Source organism: Pipistrellus hanaki (assembly GCF_964339955.1).
Source record: "Pipistrellus hanaki genome assembly, chromosome: 14".
NCBI classification, from domain to species: domain Eukaryota; kingdom Metazoa; phylum Chordata; class Mammalia; order Chiroptera; family Vespertilionidae; genus Pipistrellus; species Pipistrellus hanaki.
In genome coordinates, this window is record NC_140516.1 from 4,740,499 (window position 1) to 4,763,235 (window position 22,737).

The 22,737-nt window shown below is 43.4% G+C and overlaps 1 protein-coding gene across 3 annotated transcripts in view; it reads left to right on the forward strand.

Moving 5' to 3' along the window:
- Positions 1–270: 270 nt before the first annotated feature.
- Positions 271–22,737, forward strand: part of LOC311632833 (WASH complex subunit 2-like) — a 45,994-nt gene continuing 23,527 nt past the window's right edge. For all 3 annotated transcript variants that reach the window (XM_084904720.1, XM_084904721.1, XM_084904722.1), the window contains exons 1-15: positions 271–375; positions 559–681; positions 1,359–1,523; positions 7,405–7,467; positions 7,852–8,025; positions 10,339–10,432; positions 11,399–11,460; positions 12,598–12,645; positions 14,070–14,180; positions 15,189–15,270; positions 15,818–15,874; positions 19,673–19,791; positions 20,523–20,580; positions 21,701–21,760; positions 22,138–22,296. In XM_084904720.1, coding sequence (XP_084760846.1) covers positions 559–681; positions 1,359–1,523; positions 7,405–7,467; positions 7,852–8,025; positions 10,339–10,432; positions 11,399–11,460; positions 12,598–12,645; positions 14,070–14,180; positions 15,189–15,270; positions 15,818–15,874; positions 19,673–19,791; positions 20,523–20,580; positions 21,701–21,760; positions 22,138–22,296 — 1,375 coding nt within the window. In that variant the 5' untranslated portion in view covers positions 271–375. The remainder of the gene's footprint in view (positions 376–558; positions 682–1,358; positions 1,524–7,404; positions 7,468–7,851; positions 8,026–10,338; positions 10,433–11,398; positions 11,461–12,597; positions 12,646–14,069; positions 14,181–15,188; positions 15,271–15,817; positions 15,875–19,672; positions 19,792–20,522; positions 20,581–21,700; positions 21,761–22,137; positions 22,297–22,737) is intronic.

The window sequence follows — 22,737 nt, forward strand, 5'->3', positions numbered from 1 at the left end:
CGCCTGTGCGCTGACCCGCAAGGGGGCGCCTCCCTCTGCCTGCAACCCCGTCTGCAGCCGCGGCCGCGGCTCCACGCCTCCTGGGAGCGTGGGGTCCGCGCCGCCTGGGCGCGCCCGCCCAAGAGCTCGCCCGGGGCCCCGGCCCCCCGACCCCAACTCCTGACACTCCACCCCGACTCCCGACCCCAACCCAGCTACCAGCAGCCTAAGGACCCCTCCAGCGGCCGCCCCCAGCTTCCTTCCGGCGCCGCAGCCCAGTCACGTGAGGGTCCGGTCACGTGCAGCCAACCATGGTCACGTGCGGAGGAGCAAGGCTGGGGGCTCGGCTTCCGGGACCGGCGGGCCGGGGCGGACGCGGTCTGCGCTGCGGGGACGGTGAGGGCGGCCGCGGCTGGTCGGGCTGGGGAGCCGGGGAGCCGGGGAGCCGGGGGGCCGGGGGGCCGGGGGGCCGGGGGGCCGGGGGGCCGGGGGGCCGGGGGGCCGGGGGGCCGGGGGGTCGGGGGGCCGGGGGGCCGGGCCGCCGCCGCCCGCGCTCAGCCTCCGCCTGTCCTTCCGCAGATGGACCCGACGGCGCCCGCGCTGGAGCCGGCGCCCGAGCCCGAGCCCGCGTGGCAGCGGCCCTGGTCGGTGGAGGAGATCCGCAGGAGCTGCCAGACCTGGTCGCTGGCGGCCGACGCGGGCGTGAGAGGCGGGCCCCGGGCCGAGAGGGACCGCGCGGGGGGAGGCCGCCGGGGGGGACGCCCGGCCTGCGAGCCGGAGGGCCGGACCCCGATTCTCCCTCCACCCAGTCCGCCCCGCTGCCCCGGTCTTAGTAAAACCCGTGCCCCCCTTTCCCCCCCCAGCAGGGCCCGGGCGTCAGGGAGAGGGCCCGGGGCCGTAACCCTTCGTGCTGCCCTTCTCTAGCTGACGGGGCATGTGCCCATCCCTGCCTCCGGCGTTGTTGTGGCACCAGGGAGGCCGCTCCTGGCTGGACCCGGGGCCGTGGGGCGCTGGGCGTGAGGTTATCCTTGAGGGCTTCTTCAAGTTCAGAACTGTGACTTCAAAGTCGCATATGAATAGGACTTTTAAAAAAGTAGTGATTCGTTATTTTACCCATTGTCTGTAATTCCTGTAAAATGACGACCAAAGAGGACTTAAAATTCCTACAGAAAAGAAGTAGCGAGTGCCCACTACTCGCCATTGGCTTGATGCGCTTTCTAAGTGTTCTTCCGTGCCCCTTTGCCTTAGCCCCACAAAACCAGCATCCCTGGTACATTCCAGCGCGCGTGCACAAACACGTGAAAGGATCGGGGTTTTTTGTTTTGAGACAAAAAATAGATGCATACAATATTGATACTCTACGTTTATTTTTTAAATAGTTACTCCAGTTTCTGCAGGAATTTTCACAGCAGACTATCTCTAGGACCCATGAAATCAAGAAACAAGTGGATGGGCTAATCCGGGAAACGAAAGCCACAGATTGTCGCCTGCATAATGTCTTCAACGACTTCCTTATGCTGTCCAATACCCAGTTCATTGAGAATGTGAGTCACTTAGCTACGTCAGACTTGTAAATAATGCTTTCTGGAGTAGCAAGAGATATATTACTAGTTTCCTAAAATTTGAGGCAAGCGATGGCTTTGGTACTTTAAGCTTCTTTCTCTAGGATGAATGTCTTAACAAATTAATAAAAATTTTTAAGACTTTAAAATATTTAATTATAAAATTTCTTCGTATTCTTGCCTTTTCATCCCTTTTTAGTTTTGAGAGTAGTCAGCAGTTGTGCTGAATGGTGTGGCACTCAAGCCTTATTTTGACATATTCTGTAAAGATTGTCTGAGCCACCAGCATGTGACTATGGTTACAGAACGTTCCATTATGTTCAGATAAATTATATTAAAGGCAAGCATGTGTTCACTTGGAATATTTTCAACTAGCATTTTGTTACGATGGCTGAACTTATGACACAGAATCAACCCTAAACAGATTACTGAGCTGTACACCAGGTGTAATTTTATCTGTATGTTTATTGAGTTTCTGTTAAGTGCTAGGTTTTTGTTTTTGAAGATTTTTTGTGTGTAATAGTTCTGTATTGCTGTTCACTTCTTGGGTTCCCATCCATCTACCCATTGCCCTTAGTTCCTTGTCTTCCCTTTTCAGTCTGCACCCAGAATTTGTCTCTGGATGTGACTGTTGGCACCGCCAAATTTAACTGCTTCCCAGACCCCTCTAATGCGTGTGATACATATTCTTTTCATTCATGGCAGAGCATGATGATGTTGAGAGTACCGCTAAAAGTATCTATAGGCTGATAATATATTTGGCAGTGATTTGGCTCTTTATATAGTTTCCTCAAATACTGACATAACTCTAGTTTGCGTGATGGTGCCATTTGATTTCTTGCTTTATTAGAAAGATATTCAAAGTCCTGGGTTTTAGTAATTAAACTTTGGCAGGGACAAGGTTGCAAGCTGCATTATGGAATTAGTGAAACTGAAGAGCACTTAGGCCTTTGTAGGGCAGGAGAAATCAGTACTGTTAGTAAAGGCTCCAGGGACAACTCTGAAGGAGGAGAAATACTAATTAAATGCTTCAGTGTGTTACCAGAAAGGAACACAATTCTTAATTACTAGTTTGTTATTTTAAGAATTTTGTCCTGAAACATTAATTGACTTAGTTAATAACCTTTTTTTTTTTTTTTTTTTTTTTTTGGTTAGTCAATGACTTCTTTAGTAGTATTTCCCAATATTATAACTTTAACTTATTGATATGCAATTCCTCTACTGAATCAAGCCCCATATTTTTGGGAAATGTTTTATTCCTTGGGCCTAGCACAGGTGTAATATGTAGGGACTCAGTGAATATTTAAGTGAATGAGAGAACACATATATACAGCTCTGTGTATAGTAGTCTATTCAGAAATTTTTCCTCCAGTTCCCCATCTTCACCTTTTACCAGGTCTCCCCAAATGAGGAAGAGATCCTCTGAGTGGAAATACCCAAGATATTTTAAAATTTGGGTATGATTAACTGATTTGGAAATGATCAAGACACACATGAGCCTGTGAGCTCCACCCGGGAGGATGAAGGGAGGCAGTAGCATTGGTTATCTGCTGTGCCTGGTGACCAGAGGTGTACAGTTACTCTAAAATTTCCCCTGCGTTTTCTGTGTTTGCTGGCTGGTTTCTGAGATGCCATGTGTGGCGTTCAGCTGCAGCTGTTGATGTCTTGGGAGGTAGCTTTTAATGGCAGGAAAAGGGTAGGATGATGGTGCTGTTCAGACTTCAGCATAAACCTCACCCTTTTAGGGAAAATGTTCTCACGATTTGAATTCTGAAGCTGCCATGTCTTAAAGTTTCAGTTTTAAGAATTACTTGCTGGGGCTGGTGTAGAGAGTTGTGCAGTGCACTAGAAGGTGGTGGGTTTGATTCTTGGTCAGGACACATACCCAGTTTGTCAAATACGGTAGGCAACAGATCGATGTTTCTTTCTCTCTCCCTTCCCCTCTAAAATATCAATTTCAAAAATTATTTTTTGTTTCTGTGTGTGAAAATTCCCAATTTTCTGATCTTTATAGAACAATTAGAAAAAAGATATGAAAACTGAAGAAGCATCTGCATCTTTGTCAGCTAGAGCAGAGCCTTGGTATATATTCCAAATTCATTTCCCATGCAGACATTGGGCGTTTTTTTTTCTTGTTATAAAAGTAATGAACACCCGTAGAAGAGATTGACATAACTAAAAAATATTAAAGTGTAAAAAAGTAACTAAAAAAATCAACTATAATTTTGCCACTCCAGTGAACAAACCATGGAACATATGGCATATTTATTTCTACTCTTTAACTTTAACCTTTTACTCTAGATTACCCTGTGCGTGTGTGTGTGTGTGTGTGTGTGTGTGTTTGCAGCCTTCATTTTTCTTAATGCTAGTTTATTATAAGCATTTTAACACATCTATAGGGGTTTTGTGAACTTAATTTTACTTTTCTTATTCTAGAAAAATAGATCATAATTTATTTCACAGTTCTTCAAAATCAAAATTTTCAGTGAAGTGCTTCATATGCCTAGAAAAGAACAGATAACCACAGATGCTAACTATATGCACCATCCTGCATAAACAGGTTTTTTAAATTTATATTTTATTGATTTTTTACAGAGAGGAAGAGAGAGGGATAGTGAGTTAGAAACATCGATGAGAGAGAAACATCGATCAGCTGCCTCCTGCACACCTCCTACTGGGGATGTGCCCCCAAACAAGGTAAAATGCCCTTGACCAGAATCGAACCTGGGACCCTTCAGTCTGCAGGCTGATGTTCTATCCACTGAGTCTAACCGGTCGGGGCTGCATTAACATGTTTTAATATTTTTCCATATTTGGTTCAAAGGCACCGACTTCCCATTTTTCCCTTAACTCTAAACATTTTAGGTGAGGGCTTTTCTATCTCTGCCTTTTTGTTCTTACCTGGAAAATACATATGTGTGAATGTGTATGAATGCATACATGTAGTATAAGGTAGGGATCTCATCTTGTTTTTTTTTCTATGTGGTTGACATCACTGATTTATGTCTATTAATGTATGTGTGTGCATATGTATTTATGTGAAAATAAAATCAGGTGTACATGTAATTGTGGCCTTTGTCTTTTATTATGTTTATATGCTATATGCCAGTATCACAATCTTAAATACCATAGATTTTATGTCTTCATAGGGCAAGTCCCTATGACTTCTTTCTTTTTTTTATCCTCACCTGAGGATGTTTTTCCATTGATTTTTATTTTTTTATTTTTTTATTTTTTTTATTTAAAAAAAAATATATTTTATTGATTTTGTACAGAGAGGAAGGGAGAGAGACAGAGAGTTAGAAACATCGATGAGAGAGAGTCATCAATCAGCTGCCTCTTGCACACCCCCTACTGGGGATATGCCCGCAACCAAGGTACATGCCCTTGACCGGAATCGAACCCGGGACCCTTCAGTCCCCAAGCCAATGCTCTATCCATTGAGCCAAACCGGTCTCGGCTTTCCATTGATTTTTAGAGAGAGTGGAAAAGAGAGGGAAAGACAGAGAGAAATATCGTTGTGAGAGAAACACATCGATTGGTTTCCTTCTGCACACACCCTGACCAGGGCCTGGGCCAGGGAGGAGCCTGAAACCAAGGTACGTGCCCTGGACCAGAATGAAGCCCAGGACCCTTTGGTCCGCAAGCTGATGCTCTGTCCACTGAACCAAACTGGCTAGGGCCCTGTGGCTTTTTTGATTCAGAATTTTCATGATTATCCTTGGCTTTTTACTCTGCTATGTGAATTTGAGAATTATCTTTTTCCACAGAAAATCCTATTAGTATTTTGATTGGAGTTGCTTAGAATTACAAATTTGGTGTTTGAGAATTGATCCGGACATTTAAAAAACGGTGTTGTTTTATCAGATTGACAGATATCTTTTTTCTTTTAATATCTTTTTATTGATTTTAGAGAGAAGAAGGGAGAGGGATAGAGAGATAGAAACATCTTCAGTTGGCTGCCTCCTGCAGGCCTGCTACTTAGGATCGAGCCCTGGGAATGGAACCATGACCTCTTGGTTCCTAGGTGGACACTCATCCACTGAGCCACACCGGCAGGGCTTGGCAGATATCTTAAAAAGACAGATAACATACCCTGGATGTTTTGGCTCACTGGATGGAATGTCAGCCTGGAGACTGAAGGGTCCCGGGTTCGATTCTGGTCAAGGGCATGTGCCTTGGTTGCGGGCACATCCCCAGTCGGGGGTGCGCAGGAGGCAGCTGATTGATGTTTCTAACTATCCCTCTCGCTCTCTGTGAAAGATCAGTAAAATATATATATATTTTTAAAAAAGACAGATACTGTAATATCTGCTGGAAAAGGTTTGGGAAATGAGCACTTGAAACATTAGGTAGTGTGAGTTATCACAGATTTGTGAATAGTACTTTGGAAGGAGCTACTAAGATTAAAAAACAGTTTTGTCCTTGAACTTGGCAAATCTATTTTAGAAAACGTATAGAAATAAAAGGGTCTAAGAATGTATGTGTGCATATGTTTACAGCAGTTTGTTGACAAAAGCAAAAACTTGAAACCTTAATGTTCACCAATAGGGAGCTGTTGAATTCATACTACAGAATATTACGTAGATATTTCCAAGACTGAGTCACATCTGTGTGCATTGATCCAGAAAGTGGCTTATGTGAACATAAGTGAAAAAGTGGGGCAGAGAACTAAGCATAGTCCAAGTGGATGCTTATTTAAAACAAGGAAGGATGGGAGAGCTCTGAATATGTTCAGATGTCTCTACGCATTTGTGTAAGAGCCACAGGAAACGGAAGAGCACACACCACATTTAAGCTGGTTATTCCAAGGGTGAGGTTGGAGGTAGGGAAGAAAATTTGTAAATATATCTCTTTTCCTCATTTATATAATTTTGTTGATTTCAGAGAGGAAGAGAAACATCAATGACTAAAGAGAACCATTGATTGGCTGCCTCTTACAAACCCCTTACTGGGGATAGAGCCACAGCCTGGCATGTTCTATGACTGTGAATTGAACTGTGACCTCCTGGTTCACAGGTTAATGCTCAACCATTGAGCCACACTGGTTGGGCTCCATGTATTTGTATATTGACGTTTTAATTGAGATACAATTCACATTCCATGAAATTTACCTTTTTAATAAGAGCGCAAGTCAGTAGGTTTTGGTATATTCACAAAGTTTTGTAACTGTTACAGTATCTAATTCCAGAACACTTTCATCACCCCACTTTGTAACACTTGTACTTTGGGAATTTATAAAATGACAAGTGCTGTAAAAATAGCAGGAAGTTGCAGTGAGGTACTGGAGTGATGGCTCTGTTTGGGGAGAGGCCTTTGTGTCCATGCCCATGGGCCAGTCACATGCCTAGCCTGCAGGCAGCTCATTTGTGGGCGGCATGGCTTGTCTGTTTTCATATAAACAGCTACTTGAAGCAACAGAAAGACAATAACTTTTACCTTTGCCATTTCTATTTCTCAAAATATTAAAGCTCATGTTACCTAGTAGATATGTTCTGCCAGTTGACATTCTTAGTAGCCTCACATTTGAGTCACCTGATTCATTGCTCCGTCAACACCAAGTGTTAGGTTAAGCAAAAAGGTGTGAAAACTGGCATCTTAGGGTTTTTGTGACTCTGGTCAACAATGACATTGAACTTGGCTTCAGTTGGCTAGTTGTATCTTTTCTTAAAATTTAGTTTGGGTGAATGGACTATTAATCTTTGCTTTCTTTTTGTTCTTGATTAGTAGCTTCAGCCATTTGAAGAATTTTTTCCTTGTCTTTATTGAATTTATCCTTTTTATTGCATATTGAATTCTTTCATTGTGATTTATTCCAAATGGTGTTTTAACCATTTAAAAACGAACTTGCTTCCATGTTCAGCGTGTCTACGATGAAGAAGTGGAGGAGCCGGTTGTCAAGGCTGAGGCAGAAAAAGCAGAACAGGTACTTGCATGAGTCGCTCTCCTACGGAGTTATTGGCTGAGAGATGGAAGTAGAGGAGACTTGTAAGGTGGCCAGTGGGGGGTGGATATTGGGGAAATGGGGAAGGCTGCTCCTATCAGCCCAACAACTGAAGTCTTTTACTCCAGAAATTTATTACGTAAAAAATACTTAGTCAACCTCCAGCATTCCAGCGTAAGAATGGCGCCCAGTTCAGCAGAGATTTTCTGTAAAGGGCCAGTTAGTAAATATTTTAGATTTTGAATGAAGGTTTTTTTGTTTTGTTTTGTTTTGAGCATGAGTCAAGGCTTTAGAGAACATTTGTAGTGTTTTATTACAGTGGAATCAATATATTGAAAATCCATGCTGGACGGTATTTTTTTGTAGGAGAAGACCAAGGAACAGAAAGAAGTGGATCTGATTCCTAAAGTTCGGGAGGCTGTGAACTACGGTTTACAAGTATTGGACAGTGCATTTGAGCAACTAGATATTAAAGCAGGAAACTCAGACTCCGAAGAAGATGACGCTAATGAGCGGGTGGAACTGATCCTCGAACCAAAGGTACAGACATGCAGTTCAAATGCTTATTGTTGCACCTGTTGTGTTTTGGACACTCGAGCAAGTGACCATGTGACTCAGCGTTCTTGTATCGACTCCGTCAGAACAACTTCCTCACAAAAACATTGAGCATTTACTTACCTGTGTACGAGGCAGCACGCCACGTTAGGGGTACGAAGTCTCAGGCATGGTTCCTTCTCGCAGGAGGCTTATTACGGCATTACCAGGCTGTGGGCGAGAGGAGACACCATCATAAGTGCCCTGAGAGAATTGATTTCTATGCTCAGAAAGTTCAGGTAAAGAAGAGACTTAAATTGTGTTTTGAAGAATGAGAATGGCTATTATGAATAAAACTGCACGTTCATGAACAGGCTATTAGCCCAGTAGATATTTATTGCTTTCCTATTACTTTCTCTCAGATTGTCAAAGGAGACAATTGGGCAATATCAGAATGGCTCAAGTAAACAAAAAAGTTGCTAAATTGCTTTTGAGAGTCCTTGTGACATGAAAGTGTCTTACGAATTGAAATGCTGCAAAAGGAAACTCTTGTCATTCATGTAGCTGCACTTTTCTCTTTCAGTTTGAGCTTAGTGTCATACCAGTTCAGGCTGATCCCTGCGTTCTTACTGTTGGGATTTGGAAGTTAGCAGCGGACTCTGGGAAATGTGTTCCTCGCCACACTCTTAGTCCACGTCCCCACACAGGAGGACCTGGGAAGGCCTCTGAAGTCAGCGAACAGTTTGCCCAATTATCACTTCCTTTTTTTTTTATTTTAATTTTTAATTTCAGAGAGGAAGGGAGAGGCAGAGAGAGAGAGAAACATCATTGATGAGAGAATCATTGACCGACTGCCTTCTGCACCCCTGGTGGGGATTAAACCCCAACCCGGGCATGTGCCCTTTACCAGAATTGAACCTGGGACCTTTCAGTCCACAAGCTGATGCTCCATCCACTGAGCCAAACTGGCTAGGGCCTAATTATCACTATCTTTTCTTTGCACAGAATTGATTGCTATTGTATCGTTACCCTTTACATTAACCTTTCCAAACTTTTTGTTGTGTGAATCATCAGAAGTATTCTCCCTCCCTCATCCCAGGTCTTTTCGGGGAAAAGGTATCATGGCCAAGGGCCATGCCTCTCAGGAGAAGTCAGCTTTTCCTCCTGCCATGGCGATGGGAGGTTGTCCTAGGGGTGGAGTGCCGTCTTGTCCTTAAATGTTTAATGTGTGTGTGATGGGTGGGTCTCCAGCATATACTCTCATGTTCACTGTCTCATTCATTCTGATGTTGTATCATCTGGTCTTATTTTACCAGCTTCACTTTTCTAAGTTACACCGTGTGAATAATACCCGGGGGATGTTATTACTTTCTTTTTAAGTCGTCCCCCCCCCCCCCCCCCCCGGTAAATTCATATCCATCTTAGATATATGTTCAAAGGTAAAGACACTTTACCGGGCGGCAGACACCGACCTGTAGGTTAGCTTGCTGCTGGTGTCTGGCCCATCAGGACTGAGTGAGATGTGCCCGACATGCCTGGAGCCCTCCACGATCCCTCCCTGGCTGGCCAAGCTCCCAGCCCCTATAGTGCACCGGTGGGGTTCCTCGGCCTGGCCTGTGCCCTCTCGCAATCCAGGACCCCTTGGGGGATGTTCGAGAGCTGGTTTTGGCCTGATCCTGCAGGAAAGGCTGAGGGACCCCACTGGTGCACAAATTCGTGCCCTGAGCTTGTAGTGATCATAGAAAACCAATTGGGTTATTTCCTCAGTGTGCTTCTCTCTAGATTTAGGACTCTTTTTGAGGATTCTCAAGATTGATTGATGAGCCTTAGCTGGTTTGGCACAGTGGATAGACCGTTGACCTGCAGTCTGGAGTGTCAAGGGCACATGCTCGGGTTGCAGGCTCAGTCCCCACTAGGGGGCATGCAGGGAGCAGCTGATCAAGAATTCTCCCTCAGCATTGATGTTTCTCTCTCTCTCTTCCTCTCCCTTCCTCTTTGAAATCAATAAAAATATAAAAGATTGATTTTTGCTTACCAATGCTGCTTTTTTTGTTGTTGTCAATCCTCACCCATGGATATTTTTTCATTGATTTTTTTTTTTAGAGAGGGTGGAAAGGAGAGAGACATTAATGTGAGAGAGGCACATCGATTGGTTGTCTCCACACACACCCCAACCAGAGCTAGGGATCGAATCTGCAACCCAGGTACATACCTTTGACTGGGCATCAAACCTGTGATCCTTCGGTGCTTAGGATGATGCTCTAACCACTGAGCAACCGGTCAGGGCTTTAACGGCTTATTTTTTATTATTTTTCATAGGATCTGTACATTGATCGTCCTTTACCTTATTTAATTGGGTCAAAGCTGTTCATGGAGCAAGAAGATGTAGGTCTTGGAGAACTATCCAGTGAAGGTATTCTTTGCACCAAATATTTTAGTTACTTTTAACATTTATATCATTTTATTTTAAAATAATTTCAAACTTTACATTAATGTCATAAAAATAGTACCAAGAACTCTCACATATTACACAGCTTTACGAGTTAACATTTTTTAAAAATATATTTTATTGATTTTTTTTTTTACAGAGAGGAAGGGAAAGGGACAGTTAGAAACATCGATGAGAGAGAAACATTGATCAGCTGCCTCCTGCACAGCCCCCCCCAGGGATGTGCCCGCAATCAATTTACATACCCTTCACCGGAATCGAACCTGGGACCTTTCAGTCCGCAGGCCGACGCTCTATCCACTGAGCCAAACCTGTTTCGGCTACCAGTTGTTAACATTTTGCCACATTTGTTTTGCCTTTTTTTTTATGTATATACATGCTATTTTTTTCTGAACCTGTATGAGAGACAGCAAGCAGACATTATCGGTCGGTCACTTCTAAATATTTCTGTGCATATTTTCTAAGAACAAGGACATTCTCTTATGCAGCCACACTATCATGAGCAAAGTCAGGAAATTTTACTGGACATAATACTATTAGCTGATCCTTGGTCATGTTCAGGTTTTGCTAGTTGTCCCCATGGTGTCCTTTATGTCACTTCTTTCCTCTGATTTGGATCCAGGGTTGCTCACTGCATTTAATTGGAAAAAAAAAAAAAAAAAAAGCTTTGCTTTTGCTTTTTATAACCATGACATCATTTTATTTTTCATAACTTTTTTAATAATTAATAAGTATCTTGTGGGGAGATACTTTCAGGCTATGTAAGTATTTAATTCCTCACTATAAGATACTTTTAATTCCAGTTAATGGTATAGCTAGTTTTGTAAGCATTTCTGTAAGCACTTCTATATGGTGGCTTGTGTTTTTGAGAAGAAACTAAGCACATTTTCTTATGTATATTTTTGATAACCTTATCTTTCTTCTAAACAGAAGGTTCGGTAGGCAGCGATCGTGGCAGCATTGTGGACAGCGAAGAAGAGAATGAAGAAGAGGTAAGGGCTGTTCAGTGTGTCCAGGTCGGCATTGGCAGGAACTCAGGGTGTGTTTAGCAGGCTGAGTAAATAACATGTCTGTGAATTAGCAATATGTCTTCATCAATCTATGAGAGAAGCCATATTGTGAAGTTTTTTCTGTGGGATTGGATTTCATTTTTGTCTTGTGAACAAAAACAAGGAAAACTGCTTTAATCCCTTTTACCATTTCTCCTTCTTCACCTTCCCACCAAATCCTCTTTATACTAATACATTTTGAGAGGGCAGCTTAGATATTTTGGTGGGCTCTCTTTCTGACATACAGTCTTTGAGTAAGTTCTATCTTTGAATAATTTTAGGAAAAATGTACACTATTGAAACCTTATTATAAACCTTCTGGACCAGAGTAATGCTTAGAGTGTCCATTAGTGTTAGCTGTGTTGTTGCCACTAGTGTCTTCATATCCCAACTGTAACCTGACTCTGCCCTAGGGCCTCAGGGCCTGTGGACCTCGACCACTGTTATATCTGGCTTTGTTCCTTTAGACAGAATATTCGTTATTGCAAAGGTTAGAGATGTTTGAGCATAGATTTCTAAAAGGAGACAGTATTGTATGCATATACTTCTCTCTTTTTCTCTAATCCTCTTCCCCTGCCCTCCCTCAGCCAGCCCTTCAAACAAAACATCTAACAGTGGGAAATGAGCTTTTTTAAAATAACCTCACCATAACTGCTTTCAGCCGTCAATGCAAGTCTTACTTAATTGCTGGTGGCAAACACTGATGTTCCCTTCTTGGGCTTGAGGAAGCAGGTATCCTGTTTAGAAGAGAATATAGAGAATGGAGTATAAAAAGTAAAATAACACAAACCAATTTTGGATAATTTAGTTAATTAAATATGCAACTCTTATTCTAAATCCAGTGGGTAGTGCTGATGGACATGAGTACATTGTTAGAGATGTTTTAATTAACCACAAAGAAATTACATGTTGCCTGGAACAGCCCTGGGTGATATTGCCAGCTATCCGCCTCCTGTAAACCTGATGCTCAGGTGACCAGAATCAGCAGAGACTCAGTGTTGAGGGCCCCAAAGACAGACCCGAAATGCCTTCGGTGCTTCTGAGTAAAACCTATTAACAACAAAGCCTTTTCCCCCAAAGGAGTCGGAGGAAGATTTTGCCAATCACAGTGACAATGACCAAATCCAGGTAAGGCTCATATTAAAGTGATTGTACTTTTAGAAGTTAGTGGAAGCATACTAACAGGTACTAAAATTACTTTTGATTGACATGATAAAATAAGGATTTATTCATATTTACAACTAATTTTCCTTCAAGCATTTCATGTTTTTAGGTACTTCCATATATATACTTTATAATTTTACTTTATAGTTTTATCTTAACTTTTCTAAGAGACAGTGAGGGGCTTTCCTCGGAATTTAAACATATTAATACAACCAGTCATATCAATCTAAATACAAGCCAGTCTCCTACAGGTTCTGAGATGGCACTCGCCACCTCTGTGAAAAGTTGAACACTAGGAATCTAATCCAGTCATTTTTAGAAGGAGGACAGAGAGGGCTTGCCGAAGCAAAATTATCACCAGAGCTCAAAAAGCTGACCATGTTCATTTAACCACAAGCCAGTCTTATTTAAATCAGGACTGCCCGAAAGAAATGCTCTATTAGCCATTCATGCATGAGATCAATTTAAATACGTACACACAAAAAGTCCCGAGACCTTTGTAATAACAAGGCCGTGGCCAGCTGTCCTCATGCCAGCTCATTGAGGTCAGCTCTCAGCTGCCTCTGCCTCCTCTCAGGCCAGCGAAGGGCGCTTCTGCTCCAGGGATGCGCCTCTTGGGATTCTCCAGACGCGCCCATCCGTGCAGCCTCCCCAGGTGACCCCATGTCTTGTTGGTGTCCACGTAAGAAAATCTACGCCCAAAGAGGCCCAGTCCTGTGCTTGCCTCCCTTCACAGTATGGTACTGGGCGCACTTCTGAACGAAAGTCTTCTTACCCTTCTCAGCATCGCTTCTTTTTATTTTATTTTTTTATTTTTATTTTTATTTTTTAATATATTTGATTGATTTTATACAGAGAGGAAGGGAGAGAGATAGAGAGTTAGAAACATCTATGAGAGAGAGTCATCGATCAGCTGCCTGTTGCACACCCCCTACTGGGAATATGCCCGCAACCAAGGTACATGCCCTTGACTGGAATTGAACCCAGGACCCTTCAGTCCCCAAGCCAACGCTCTATCCATTGAGCCAAACCGGTCCCGGCAGCATCACTTCTTTTTAAATCGCTCGTTAGTCGCACATGACACAGTGATTCACATTCACAGGCCAGACGTCCCGCTCTCTGACGCCTTTAGTATTCTTATTAATATGGGATGATACTTACTTAGTTTAATCATTTCTCTAGTAATGGGTATTTTTAATATCTCATGTTACTATTATGTTCTTGTGCTAAAAATAAATGTGTATTAATTTGTTCTAGCACGTGCACTGCTTCATAGTTTTTGCTGCATTTAATGAACTTATAGTTTTGCCTGAAAGCTAAGTAGCAGTATTTCTTTTACAGTTCGGTGACCTTATCTAACAGTTCTATCTGGTGGTTTTAACTCTTAGCACACTGCACAAATGAGTGATGAAGAAGAGGATGACGATGGCTGTGACATCTTCGCCGACTCTGAGAAGGAGGAGGAAGACATTGAGGACATTGAAGAGAACCCTAGACCTGTAAGAGAATATGGTCGCTATCTCTTGTCAAGGTTTAGAAGAAGTGCCTAAGCCTCATTCCTTGTATTGTGTTTATATTTGTAACCATCTTATTTCACATCATATTTGTATTTTCTTTCTTTCTTTCTTTTTTTTTTTAATATATTTTATTGATTTTGTACAGAGAGGAAGGGAGAGAGATAGAGAGTTAGAAACATCGATGAGAGAGAGTCATCAATCAGCTGCCTCCTGAGCACCCCCGACTGGGGATGTGCCCGCAACCAAGGCACATGCCCTTGACCGGAATCGAACCCGGGACCCTTCAGTCCCCAAGCCGACGCTCTATCCATTGAGCCAAACCGGTCCCGGCCATATTTGTATTTTCAATTACACTTTTAAAAACACTGGTTGAGCATCTCAGGTTACCTAGCCAGTATCACTTTCTGTTTCTTTTCTTTTTAAAAAAATATATTTTATTGATTTTTTCAGAGAGGAAGGGAGAGGGATAAAGAGTTAGAAACGTAGATAAGAGAGAAACATCGACCAGCTGCCTCTTGCACACCCCTCACTGGGGATGTGCCCGCAACCAAAGTACATCCTACTACTCCTTTTCCCCCACTCCAAGGACTTCATGGAACACCCATCTCAGGTGATCTGTACAGGGTTCATACGTTTATTTTTCTTTATTTTTTATCTTTATTGTTACATGTCCCCTCTTCCCGTCATTGATCCCCTCCAGCCTGCCCCTGCCCCCCTATCCCAGGCCTTCACTACCCTATCACTTTTCTTTTTATTGAGTTTATTGGGGTGCCCATGGTTACCAAAACTACACAGCTTTGAGGTGCACAATTCCACAACATATTATCTGTACACTATTGTGTGTTCATCTCCTAGAGTGCATCTGTTTAAATTCAGTTTTCTCAGCATTTCAATTTCTTTGCCATTATTTTAAAAATTTGGTTAAATATTCAAAAGTAAACTGTACTAGTTTGTTACAAAAAGTGATTATTTGGGTCTCTTCTGCCGTAGAAAAGACCCACGTCCTTCGCTGATGAGCTGGCTGCTCGGATCAAAGTGGGTGCTGCAAGCCAGACGGAGGAGGAACAAAGAGGTGCTCTCCTCCCCCTTTGAGATGAGTTAGCGCAGTGGTGGTGGGAAGTACAGAAACCTCTCAGAGGGCGGAGATTTCTGTTAGGTTTACTAAAGCGCAGGAGACTTACATTGTACTTAATCTCTTTTGGTTTATCATCTTTGATAACTAAACACAGTGGGCCCCCACCCCAAATGCACACATAAGCATTTATAGAATGTTGTATATGCGATTTCAGGGGATCAATGGATACCTCAGAGAAGCATGGGCCCCAGTGCATTCTAGCGATTGAACAGGGTGGGAATAGGTCAGGACAGTTCTTTCGGCAGGTGCAGACTTGTTATGCTTGTGACCCTATTGTGTAAGTTGAGGCTTTTGTCTTAAAAAGAGGCACCTTTGTCAGGCACTTCCTGAAGTGGTCAGATGAAGTGCATGTATGAAGTTGAATGGCTTGCTCTGAGCTTAGAAGTCATGAGGATGACAGATACATGTGTACAAATTCAATAGGTAGATACTAAGCATAAATGGAGTGTGGTTAAAACTGTGACATATTCTTCATTATCTACAGAAGCAAAACCTCAGAAAACACTGAAAGAGAAGAAGGAAAGAAGAACTCCCTCAGATGGTAGGTTTTTTCTCTCAATTCATTTATTTTTTGCATGTGGCTTTCCAGGGTCCTCTTTATTTTATCTTTGTGAATTAAATTTATTGCGATGAAATTGGTTAAGAAGGTTATACAGATCTCAAGTGTATAATCTTATGATGCATTATCTGTAATATTGCGTTGTGTGTTCACCACCCAAAGTTACATCTCCATCACCATATATATGACTCCCTTTACCTTTCAACCCCCAACCCCCTTTCCTGCGGTAGCCACCATATTGTCTGTCTATGAGTTTTTTTGGGGTTTTTTTGTTCATTTGTTGCTTTCAATTTTATATCTTACATATGAATGAAATCATACGGTTCTTAACTTCTCTGTGACTTGCTTTGCTTAGCATGATATTCTCAGGATTCATCCATGTTGTTGCAAATGGCTATATTTAATCTTTTCTTATGGCTGAGTAATATATACGTAACGCATACGTAACACATCCAGTTGTCTGCTGAAGAACACTTCAGTTGTTTCCATGTCTTGGCCACCATGGATAATGCTACATTGAATATAGGAGTACATGTATCTTTATGAATTAAGTGGAGGCTTGATGCATGAATTTGTGCACAGATGGGGTCTGGCCAGCTGGTGGGAGGGGACATGTGGGGTTGGCTGGCCAGCCCCGCCCCCTATCAGGGGGCGGGGGGGGGGGGGTGATCAGAAATGGGGCTGGCCATGGGGGGGGGCCGTGGGCAGTTGGCAGGCTGGCCCTGCCCCTGGTTGAACTCCCAGTCTAGGGGACAATTTGCAGGTTAGCTCTTCATTATATAGGATAGGATGTTTTCAAGTTTTTCTGGTAGATACCCAGAAGAGGGCTTGCTGGGTCATATGGTAACACTATTCTTAACTTTTTGAGGAGCCTCCACATTGCTTTCAGAATGGCTGTGGCAGTTTGCATTCCCACCAGCACTCAATGAGCATTCCTTTTTTTTTTTCCCACAACCTCTCCAATACTTGTTATTACTTGTCTTGTTGATAATAGCCATTCTACCAGGTGTGAAATAGTATCTCATTGTAGTGTGTTTTTTAAAATCCTCACATGAGGCCCTAACTGGTTTGGCTCGGTGGATAGAGCGTCGGCCTGCAGACTCAAGGGTACCAGGTTCGATTCCAGTCAAAGGCATGTACCTTGGTTGCAGGCACATCCCCAGTAGGGAGTGTGCAGGAGGCAGCTGATAGATGTTTCTCTTTCATCGATGTTTCTAACTCTCTATCCCTTGCCCTTCCTCTCTGTAAAAAATCAATAAAATGTATTTTAAAAAAAGTAAAATCCTCACCTAAGGATATTTTTTTTCCATTGGTTTTTTGAGAGAGTGAAAGAGAGAGAGAGGAGGAGGAGGAGGAGGTGGGGAGAGAGAGACAGACAGTGTTGTGAGAGAGACACATTGATGGTTGCCTCCCTCAGGTGCCCCAACCAGGACTGGGTATTGAACCTGCAACCAAGGTACATGCCCTTGACTGTGAATTGAACTCAACACACTTTGGTCTGCAGGCCAACACTTTAACTACTGAGCTAACTAGCCAGAGCTTTCATAATTTTGATATGCATTTCCCTAATAGCTAAAGAGGTTGAACATTTTTTTATTAACCTGTTGGCTATCCTCTGCCTTGTTTTATAATTGGCTTGTCTGTTTAGTGTTGAATTTTATGAGTTTTTTATATACAGGGATGGGAAAAAGTAGTCTTATAGTTGTTCATATAGAATATAATACAGCAATTAATAAGTAATGCAAGAATAAATTGCTTACTCACAACTGTAAACCTAATTTTACCATGCCTGTATTTTGGATATTGACTTCTTGTCAGAGCTGCTGTTTATAAATAACTTCTCCCACTTGGTTGTCTTTTTGTTTTGTTAACAGTTTTCTTTGCTGTGCAGAAGCTTTTTGCCTTTATTTCCTTTGCCTTTGGGGACAAATTTATAATATCTTCTTTATGACCAAGGTCCAAAAGTTTAGTACCTATGGTTTTTTTTAAATATAATTTACTAAAGGTCTGGTGCCCAAATACGTGCCCAGGTGGGCTTCCTTGGGGTGGTGGAAGATGTCCTGTGTTTCCTGGGAAGGTGGGTGTCATCTGTGTTCAGATTGTCTGGGTCTCAGGGGACCAATCCCATGGAGGAATGTGGTGGGTGAAATCCCAGTGCTGTGCCCTGTCCCAAGATGCTGCCAGCAGTGCAGCTGCGCTGGGTGGGGTAGGGTGAGCTAGGGAAGCTGCTGTTGCCCTTGTTGCTTTGCTATCCTGTAATGGTGGCTGACAGACCTCAGCAGCCCCCCTGTGTATCTGCACCTGACACTGGGTGAGTCGCAGAGTGTACCTGTTGCTAAGGGGAAACATGTTTCTGTAGTTCAGGTTCTCTGGTTTGCAGACAGTGTTCTCTGCAGCCAGACACTCACTTCTACAGCTTCTTTGGGCCTGCTGCCAGCTCTGGGAGGGCAAAGGGAGGCAGCCAGGCTCCACGGCTTATCTTTTTTTTTTTTTTTTTTTTTTAATATATTTTATTGATTTTTTACAGAGAGGAAGGGAGAGAGATAGAGAGCTAGAAACGTCGATGAGAGAGAAACATCGACCAGCTGCCTCTTGCACTCCCCCTACTGGGGATGTGCCCTCAACCAATGTACGTGCCCTCGACCGGAATCGAACCCGGGACCTTTCAGTCCGCAGACTGACGCTCTACCATTGAGCCAAACCGGCTTCGGCTGGTTTCTTATCTTGAATGCCGATTGCCAGACAGCCAGGATAGCCTCGGTGCTTCACTCCTGCCAGGCCACTGTGCTCAGCTGCAGCTCCTGCGGAGAGCTCACCGTGTCTGCCCCTCCTGGCTGAAGGGAGTGCCAGTGGCAACCTGATTCTTCTTCCTCTTTTTGGGCTGAGTCCTACGGAGACCTCAGGGCTGTGAGCTCTGGGCTGTGTCTTTGGCATCACCTCAGCTCTCTTCTCTCCCCACCTTCTTGATTTGCTCCCATTTGCCCACCTTTAGAAGTTTTAATGCATGATCTCTCAGATGTATTTGTGTGTTGAACAAGGAATCCTTTGCTGAATTATGGCTGGTCAAATTGTTGGAACTCTAAGGGGAGAGATTAAGGAGACCTCTCATGGTGCCATTTTCTAATATCACCCAATTCTGTTTTTTTTAGGTTTTTCTTAACTCAGGAATGTCACATAATTCATGAAGTGCACTTTAAATGTTTAGCAAATGTGGTCTGTCTCTCCATTCGTGTTTTTAGAGCATGCAAAAGCATGCTTTTGGAGGAGAGTTGGGTGGGGAGGAAAAATGCTGTGAAGATTGGCTTTGCTAGAATTTGTAGCTATCTTTCTGGAATTCTCTAGAAGTATAAAAAACGAGGGAACTCTAGCATTTTTTAAACAAAGAATATATGAGGCTCTTTCATATTAAACAGTAATGTGTTGGTGTGTAGTCTGCCCCCTCCCTCAGATTCTTGGTAGGATGGGTCTTGAATAGCAATTGAATGATATACTTGCTTCAGAAGAAGTAAATGTAGATGAAGAGGATCAAGTACAGAACTTATCTGCTCCAGAGGTTTACAGACTTGAGGTGGGAACCCAGAGGGCTTGGAATGGATCTAGTGGCCTGTTTAATGAGTTTTTATTTGAAATTTCTCAAACTGCTGGCATTCAAATACCCCTTGCTATATGTGGTTAGGTAAACTTCATGCACTCTCAGAGAAGTTGTAAAGGCTGACCTCTGGAATTTGAGTTCCAACCCCAGCTTACACTCTACCTGCGAAACCTCCTCTCTGTTTGCAGACGAAGAGGATAACTTGTTCACTCCCCCCAAGCTGACAGACGAGGACTTCTCGCCATTCGGCTCTAGAGGAGGCCTGTTCAGCGGAGGGAAGGGGCTTTTCGATGATGAGGATGAGGAGGTGGGTCATTGCTAATCGGAAGCTCTCCATAGCTGTGTCGTGCAAGAAATACACTTGGTACCTTGAGGAGAAAAGATGGCTTCTTAGTTGGAAGTTGCTTCTGCTTTTATATTTGGGGAGATTTTGTACTAAGAACCACAATAGAAAGGTTTTATTCTGGTGCCCTTTGTTAGGTGGGGAGAGGATGGGAGAGTGTTAATAGTGAACAATTTACTTGATCGGCAGTTGTTTCTTATCTCTGTTCTTTAAAAAAAAATTTTACTTAAATATTTTATTTATTTATTTATCTATCTATTTATTTATTTATTTATTTATTTATATTTTTATTGATTTCAGAGAGGAAGGGAGAAAAGAGAGATAAAAACACCAATGATGAGAGAGAATCATTGATCGGCTGCCTCCTGCACGACCCCTACTGGGGATCGAGCACAACCTTGGCATGTGCCCTTGATCAGAATGGAACCTGGGACCCTTCAGTCCTCAGGCCGATGCTCTATCCACTGAGCCAAATCGGCTAAGGCTTATCTCTCTATTCTTCTTCCATATATGTAATTAATTCCTGGACAGACCTAACTTATTAAAGGTCTGATTTTGCCATGATCTTCACTTTGGAACTGATTTTTCTGGCAAAACAGTATATATGTATCTTTAAACTCGACAAGGTACTTTTCTTTAGAAAACCTCAAATGCCACTGCTCTTTTGAATTCTGTTGTATCCCTGTAACAACCAGAGCGACCTCTTCGTGGAAGCCCCTCGGAGACAAGAGGCTGGAGCTGCTGCTAACGAAGGTGAGCTTGGGCTGAGGCTCCTGTGCTTCTTTGTAAGATTTCCAAAGCTGCTCACTTCCGTTAGGAGGCGGGAGCCTGGCGGTGCTCCCAAACCTGCCGCTTCGTTAGGCAAGAAACTTGTGTTTGTCTTGGTCTAGACTCTCCATTCCAGTAATTACAGGCTGTTGTTCCTTGTGATTAGGCCCCTATCCCGGTAGTTGGCAAACTCATTTGTCAACAGAGCGGCAAACCTGGGCTCATGAGCCACATGTGGCTCACGAGTCGCAGTTTGCCGACCACTGGTCTAGTTGAAAGTAGTTTATTTGCACTAATTCTTGCCTTAGGAAAAACAGAGTACCATCTGTAAACCCACGTCACAATTTTACCTCTTGAGTATTTTCCTGTTGATTTTATGAATCTCCCTCAGTATTGAGGATATTTTAACTTAATCAACTTAATTCAAAGAAACATTCCTAAAATTCTACATGGAAATTGAGATCAGTAATTCCCTAGCCGAGTGTGCATTATAATCTGGACTTTCTAAAAAGTGCACAAAAACATTTTAAAACGTACAACCTGTATTCCTTGAGCTCTGTGGTAGTTCTTAGGGGCTGGGAGCTAGTTGTTTTAAGTAACTTGGTCTCCTCAGGCCACAAGTTGTTGGATTTGAGGCTTGCTACGAATCTGCCTTGATTGTCGTCGCTCCTGCTCTCCACTTTGGCATCGGTGACTTGCCTCTTTCCTTAGTTTCTGGTATTGTTTTCATTTTTTCTCTGATGTCTAGGCTTGTTGCTTTTTTTTCCTTGTTCATGCTCACAAACAGGAATGGGTGGAGGGATGTGGAGGAGCCGCTTGCCCTGCCCCGCCCCCACTGCTCTGCATGTCCTTGGCCTCTCAGCCAGCCCCGTCTGCCAGTCCCAGTGATTCCCATGGCAGTTACCGCTGAGAATGCGTTAGTACCAGGAACGTAGTCGTCAGTAGAGAAGATACTAAGGAATTTTAACATGCCTCTTTGGAAAAGTTAGCTTTAATGGGCCTTCTAGTAGCTACTTATTGTGTTGTACATATTCTAGGAAGGTGCATTTAACAAGAAAAGTCACTTCCTTTGTTGAAATGGTTATCTCATTCTTTCTCATTTTAGTGTCTTCATCCTCCAAACCCGGAAAGAAAATTCCAGCTGGAGCAGTTTCTGTATTTTTAGGTATCATTGTAGGGTTTGTTTTTTAGAAACGACGTAAGAATTATTTTGTCACGTTTAAAATTGCCGTTTTCTGAGGGCAGGCTGGGAGTGGGAGGAGCTTCAGGAGGCATGGAGCGCTCACAGAAAGAGCTCATTCCCTGGGGCTCGCTCCTCTCCTCTTAGAAGTCAGTGATCCTGGATCTGTTTATGTTTGAGTCCCGGGAGGTTCTGCATTATGGGACATCCATTGCAGAGAAGGATGGAAGTTATTGGGTCCTGCTCCTGCATTTAGCGGGTGCGCTGAAACGAAAAGGTCTTGGTGGTGGAGGGTGGTTTTCTGGAGGGTCAGAAGGCCCGCCCACACTGGCTCACAGCCGGCTTTCTTGTTTCTCCCACAGAGGACACCGGCGTGTTGGGTGCAGCGTCTGCTCCGCCACCGCAGGAGCCCAGGCAGCCCGCTCCGGGGAAGCGCCTGAGCCTCCCAGCCACGGGCCTCTTTGATGAGGACGACGACGACGACTTTTTTGCAGCGTCCTGTAGCAAACCCGCCAAGACAGGTGCTTGTTCCAGCCTGTTTCTGGATTTTGCCAGGAAAATAATATTGACCTAAAAAAGCTTGAAGCTCCTCCAGTTCATAGTTCTGGTTCTTGTAGGATCAGAACCCGTCCCCAGCAATCCTGTCGGAGAGTTGTTTCATCTCTGCTTTTGTGGTTACAGCCTTGGAGGTCTCTATTTTATGAACCAATCTTTTCCACTGCTTGGAATCTTCTTAGAATTTAGTCCTCACCTTCGGGATCACACTTTCTTCAGCAGTCCTTAGTAAACTCCGAACAGAGTGCCAAGCTAGCTGTTTATTTCCCACTTCTCCCTTTGCTCCCAAAGCCCATGGAACCTTGACTTCTCCTGTGTGACAGGCTCTCCAGCCCCGTGGCCACTGCAGCTCTCTTCCTGTCTTCTCCCCTCCAATTTAAGCCGCATGTTCATGAACTCATTCCTCT